Source organism: Vicia villosa, unplaced genomic scaffold (genome assembly GCF_029867415.1).
Source record: "Vicia villosa cultivar HV-30 ecotype Madison, WI unplaced genomic scaffold, Vvil1.0 ctg.001055F_1_1, whole genome shotgun sequence".
In the NCBI taxonomy this organism is placed as follows: domain Eukaryota; kingdom Viridiplantae; phylum Streptophyta; class Magnoliopsida; order Fabales; family Fabaceae; genus Vicia; species Vicia villosa.
The window spans coordinates 554,415-560,873 of record NW_026705464.1 but is presented as its reverse complement, the minus strand read 5'-3'; the positions used below and the strand labels follow the sequence as shown (position 1 = coordinate 560,873).

Genomic DNA, 6,459 nt, shown 5'->3' with positions numbered 1-6,459 from the left:
ATTAGGATTAGGGCTATAATTATTTAGAACTATTTTCTTGATTATTTCGATTATTCGATTTAATTAATTTAATCAACTTTAATGGTAAAGATCACAAAATCCCTAAGAGCATATGACCAAGGTATTAGGGTTTGCCCAATCCCACTGGCCATTTGGCCAAAATATTAGGATTTTATTTATTATTCGTTTCGACCAAATTAATCGGTCGCGATGGTTAATAATCAATTAATTAAATAATTTAAATTCAAATAGGATTGTATTTTGCTAAAAGGTTGTGATGATTAGCATATTTCTCTTTATCAATTCGTTATTATATGTAATCAAATCTATTGGTTATGAGAAGTAACGATAAAATTAATAAATTAATTTTTAAAATACATCTATTTGCTATTAGTGATAATCGAATTTATCGATTAGAATTGTTAGCAATCCTTTACTAATTTGTTAATTATGGTGATCAAACCTATTGATCATTTCGATTAATAATGCATATTTAAAATCAGGGTTGTACGCCAAATCTTAGAGCACTCCTTCCTCTTCAAACTACGGATTTTCATCACTTCGATAAGGTAATTCAAAATACCTTGCAAACCACAAATTTCAAAACTACGATAAGGTAATTCAAAATACCTTCAAATACATTCATACCAAAATCAAAGGCGTAAAATCCTGCCCCAAACTACGTAGACTCTGATCCTCCCTAAGGAGGTACGTATGCACTTGGATAACCAAGGTGAGTCCCCTTCCCCAAAATCTCACTTTTCACCCTATTCATTTACTTAGCTATTAAACCTTAATATTTAGCCATAAACCTTCGCCTTTAAATTCAAAACCTTAGGAAAGGGTTAAGGGTGCCTAACACCTTCCCTTGACCCGAATGTAATATCTTACCCTGAATCTCTTAACTGCGTAGGGTTTCCTATTCGCCCTGGTAGAATAGGTTGCGACTCTAAAACTTTAATTTTTAGGGCAGGTTGCTACACACAAATTGATCCAAGATCACAAGGTGTTTGGTTTTATGTTTAAACAAGTTTTCTTCTCTTTATTTGCTGTTTTTTTAAACTGTGTTATGCAAATCGATTTACATATGGTACAAATCGATTTACATAACTGAAAAACTGCGCAGATTTGAAAACAGAGTTATGCAAATCGATTTACACTCTGTGCAAATCGATTTGCAGCTGAGCAGAATGTGCTTTTTTGCCTTTTTTGATTCGTTCTTGGTTCTAACTCATCTTCTACACCCTTCTTTTGTTATTTTCTTTGAATCACAAGTTAGAGGCCTAATTTCTCTCTAATATCAATGAACTTAGGGCGTCGATGGGATGAGAATCCAAATCCGCAAAATTAAGTGATTGAAATTATGGATGAAAGGAGATTTTGAATGTGGTTCCATCTTTTACTTCTTTTTATTTAGATCGATGAAAGTCTTTAATACCTTGAGAATTCTTATGGATTCTTGGTAAAGACTAGATCGCTACCTATTTTCTTTTCGTGCGGTATTACTTTCGGAGAGTGATCTATATATCGCTTCTCTTGCATGCATTAGCACATAAAGTTTTGATCGGCCTCGTTGTAGGGTGATTTCTACATAAATTACTTGGTGATCTACTTAACATAGCGTAATATTTCGTGTCCCGAATAAAAAAAAATCAAACACGGAAGGAGAAAGTGATGAATGTATTCCTGATGAGATTTCCCGACTGCTTGAGCACGAGGAAGACACCATTCAGCCATATAAAGAGTCGTTAGAAGTCATCAACTTGGGTTCTAAAGAGGATAAGAAGGAAGTCAAGATTGGGACACTTCTTGGTCAAGATGTTAAGAAAAGGATTGTAGAGCTTCTTAAAGAGTATGTTGACATTTTTGCATGGTCCTACCAAGATATGCCTAGTTTGGACACATATATTGTGGAGCATCGTTTGCCGTTGAAACTAGAATGCCCTCCTGTCAATCAAAAGCTAAGACGAAGTCATCCCGATATGGCGGAGAAGATTAAGAATGAGGATCTGAAGCAGATAGACGCAGGTTTCCTTGTCACTTCAGTATATCCTCAATGGATTGCCAATATTGTGCCTGTTTCGAAGAAAGACGGAGAAGTTCGCATGTGTGTTGATTATAGAGATTTGAATAAAGCCAGTCCGAAAGATGATTTTCCTCTACCTCACATTGATATGTTGGTAGATAGCACGACAAAGTTTGAGGTTTTCTCCTTCATGGATGGTTTTTCAGGATACAACCAGATTAAGATGGCACCTGAAGACATGGAAAAGACAATATTTATTACGCCATGGGGAACATTCTGTTACAAAGTAATGCCTTTTGGGATGAAGAATGCTGACGCGACGTATTAGAGGGCCATGACCACTCTTTTCCATGATATGATGCACAAAGAGATTGAGGTTTATGTGGATGACATGATTGCCAAGTCTCAGTCTGAGGAGGGGCACATGGAGGATCTTTTAAAGCTGTTTCAGCGTTTGAGAAATTATCGTCTCCGCTTGAATCCAAACAAATGCATTTTTGGTGTCCGTTCCGGAAAATTATTGGGCTTCGTTGTCAGTCAGAAAGGAATTGAAGTAGATCCTGATAAAGTCAAAGCAATTCAAGAAATGCCCGCACCAAAGACTCAGAAACAAGTGAGGGGTTTCCTCGGACGTTTGAATTATATCTCCAAGTTCATTTCCAATATGACTACTACCTATGAGCCAATTTTCAAGTTGTTCAATAAAAATTAGGGATGTGAGTGGAATGAAGATTGTCAGAAAGCTTTTGATAGTATCAAAGAATATCTGCTTGAACCCCCAATTTTGTTTCCTCTAGTTGAAGGAAGACCTCTGATTATGTACCTCATAGTGCTTGAGAATTCATTGGGATGTGTGTTAGGTCAACATGACGAGTCTGGTCGAAAAGAGTACGCAATATACTACCTTAGCAAAAAGTTTACCGAGTACGAAACAAGATACTCGCTGCTTGAGAAAACTTGCTGCGCTTTGGTGTGGGCTGCTCGCCGACTGGGACAGTATATGTTGAATCTCACCACCGTATTGATTTCCAAAATGGATCCGATTAAGTACATATTTGAAAAACCTGCATTAACCGGAAGGATTGCTCGTTGGCAAATGTTTCTATCTGAATATGATATTGAATACCGAGCTCAAAAAGCTGTGAAAGGAAGTGTGTTGGCAGAGTACCTCGCTCACCAACCAATTGATGATCATCAATCTATTAGAATGGACTTACCGGATGAAGATATAATGTATTTGAGAGCTCAAGATTGGGATGAACCGTTGCCAGAAGAAGGACCAGAGCCTGGATCCAAATGGGGTTTAATTTTTAGATGGAGCTTCTAATGTTCATGGCCATGGTATTGGTGCTATTATTATCACTCCTCAAGGTTCACAGGTTCCTTTCACTGCAAGGATATGTTTTGATTGTACAAATAATATTGCTGAATATGAACCTTGCATCATAGGGCTTGAAGAAGCCATTAATCTAAGAATTAAGATTCTTGATGTCTATGGAGATTTTGCGCTTGTGATTAATCAGATTAAAGGAGAATGGGAAACGCGTCATCCTGGCTTGATCCCTTACAAAGATTACGCCAGAAGGATGTTGACATTCTTCGACAAAGTTGAATTCCACCACATCCCTCCAATTCCAAGACATTGTTATGCTTCTTCACTGGAACGACATGCACTGTTGCTAGTGCCTCTCTATTGTCTGTAATTGCCTCAACCAAATCTTCCGGGACCTTAAAAAAATTGATTGATTTTAATTTTTTTCTTAAACTATCTTGATTGAAAAGTGATTTATGCATGAATTTTATGCTTTTGCCTATACCTTAAAAGCTGCTTGGATGATATTCTTATCAAAGCCTTTGACTAGTTCATTGATCCTTGAGTAAGCACCAATAGATGGATCCTGCATTTTTTTTATTAACATGAAAAATTGCAACCAAACAAGGTTTAGAAGCATTCATTTAAAAAAAGAATACACTTACAAAAGTGCTCTCATCAGTGTTAGTAAACATTGCATATATCCTCGTTTCTTCTTATGTGATTCCAAGTTGCTGTGTATATAGAAAACAAATCCTTCTCCAAGACTACCTATATCTCCTTCATGTATATCCATTGTACCAGTACCATCTTCATTTGACCATGTCAGCTTTCCACTCCCTGAAAAGTATTTGTGTCAGTGTAAGTGTTTCTGGTGTCCGTGTTTCATAGTTAACAAAAACTGAAGTAACAAAGTATTGTATTATTGTGAAAGGTACTACCTGTATAAACATAAAAGACCATAGCTGCATGTAAAAGCACAGGAAGGAACATAGAGTTAGGTTCCAATGTACAGAACTGAAGATGATAATGTGGTGTGTTTTGTCCATCTTTGACATTAGTGGCAGAAATTTCTCCATCTTCATTGTCAAACAGTATCTTCCTTTGATCCATCTGCACCACAGGTCCTCTATGAGCCTTCACAGTACTATGTTTCTCCGTCTCACAGGAACGTCAAATCCTTTTCCAGTACCACTAATCCCTTTGACCATCAGTTCTTCACATTCCTACATTTAAATAGGACCAACACTCAGTGTGCACTCATCTATGATCAATACCAACAAGAATGTGCACGCACATAAATGAAAGATAGCAACACATCACAAATAAGATCCTTGAGATAAAGGGTATCATTACCTTTCTAATTTCATCCAAAAGGTTATAAAATTGAGCATTGTGAGGACCATGTTCGTTGTGGCAGAGCTCATATAACATGGTATCAAGAACTTATTCGTACGGGAAGAAATCCCAGTCGCAGTTAGGAAATTATAAATCACAAAGTGTTAGCAGTTACTTGTTAGAAAATTATAAATCACAAGTGTTAGCAGTTATTTGTTAGATTGAAAACAGTTAACAGAGCAAGAAAGAACTCATCAACTTACTAACATCTACTAACAAACTCAACAACTTACTAACATCTAGTAACAAACTCTTAACAGTATCAAACAGTAATTAACACATTATCCAAATTTTATACCTTGTCCCATAATCCATCTGAAGCTAGGATTAACTAGTCGTGATGCGGTTCAATTCTGAGAACTTTGGTCTCAGGTTCTGCTTTCACCCATTGTTTCATGTGTCTATCTCCAATGCTCCTAGAAACAGCAAGAGAGCCTTGGAGTCTCCACACACCGCGGCACATATCAACATATCCACCCTATAAAACAAATCAAAATTAAAAACATTCAAGAGATCCTAAACTACAAATTTTTTCGATTACCGAAGACCTAATTACATGTGTTTCAATCCTGTATTTTTCATCTTTTCTCGAAGGTTTGTGGTCAGATGTTAAGGCCTCAGCAACATCATCTCTACTGATAACAGCGCGACAATCTCCAGCATTGGACACGATAAGATTACCGTTCTTAATCAATGTTGTTACACAGCAAGAACCACCGTGAAGATCTTTATTTAAGAAATCTGAATCTGTTTTGAGGTAGCCATGTTTCACTGCTTCCTCAATTCCATCTCATGTTTCTTACATGCTACAACTTGTAAGAACAAGAAACCAGAAAAACAAAACAAAACACTTAATTCAAAACAACACACAATTCAAAACAAAAAAAAAATTAGAATCATAGACAACACACAATTCAGAAGTTTCTTACATTGCCCTTCCATGCCATTTTGATATTGATCAAAACAACAAGCCCTCTTCAAAAACTGCAGATAAATCAATACCAAGAACTACTGTCAGATGACACATCTAGATACTGAATCAAAACTAAAATCGGTATTTGAAACCCTAAATAGCAAAAGAAAAGGAACAATACGAAATTGAAGATCCATCTATTGACAAAGAGTTAGTTAATGAATTAGTGAGTGAGTATAAGTATAGATGAAAATAAACCTTGCTGGAGCAGAAAGGGGATTTCGAATAAGCCTCTTCTGCTACTTCTGCTTCTGCTAGAAGACGATCGGCGAGAAAGTAGAGAGAAACATGAGTTGTTGTCTCTATATCATAAAAAGGAAAACGAAAATAGAGAGAAACATACCCCGGTTTCCATCCCTGTTTGCAAGTGAAAATTTGTTCTTGTTGACATGAGCTTTCAAAGCTCCTTCCATGGCCGCAAGCAAAACGCGAGAGATAGAAAGCTCACGAAAGAGAGGGACGATCGCGAGAAAGATAGAAAACAAGAAAGAGGGTTTTGTTGTTGTCTACGCGGAGAGGAATCGATCGATAGGGGAATAGAAATCGAGAGAGAAATCGGGAGAGAGGTCTTGATTGTTGTTCATCGAGAGCGATAGAGGGGAAGAGGGGAAAACTTTTTGTTCTTCCATTGTATTTTACATAATCGTGAAATTGAAGGGGAAAGAGGCGTTGTTGCTTCCTTGTACAAAGAAGAGAAATGAAAGGAGGCTGGAGGAGAAGGAGCGGCGCCGTATGTTTGGGATAGAGAAA

At 37.0% G+C, this 6,459-nt stretch overlaps 1 protein-coding gene and 1 pseudogene across 1 annotated transcript; both read right to left on the bottom strand.

The window, feature by feature from the left end:
- Positions 1-3,984: 3,984 nt before the first annotated feature.
- Positions 3,985-4,493, bottom strand: LOC131632963 (vicilin-like seed storage protein At2g18540). Its single transcript, XM_058903672.1, has 2 exons — positions 4,280-4,493; positions 3,985-4,178 (listed from the first exon to the last, which is right to left on the bottom strand). The coding sequence occupies exons 1-2, from the start codon at positions 4,449-4,451 to the stop codon at positions 4,000-4,002; spliced, it is 351 nt and encodes a 116-aa protein (XP_058759655.1). The 5' UTR covers positions 4,452-4,493; the 3' UTR covers positions 3,985-3,999.
- A 535-nt stretch (positions 4,494-5,028) lies between these two features.
- On the bottom strand, positions 5,029-6,122 carry LOC131632960 (probable protein phosphatase 2C 2; annotated as a pseudogene).
- Between the last annotated feature and the right edge of the window lie 337 nt (positions 6,123-6,459).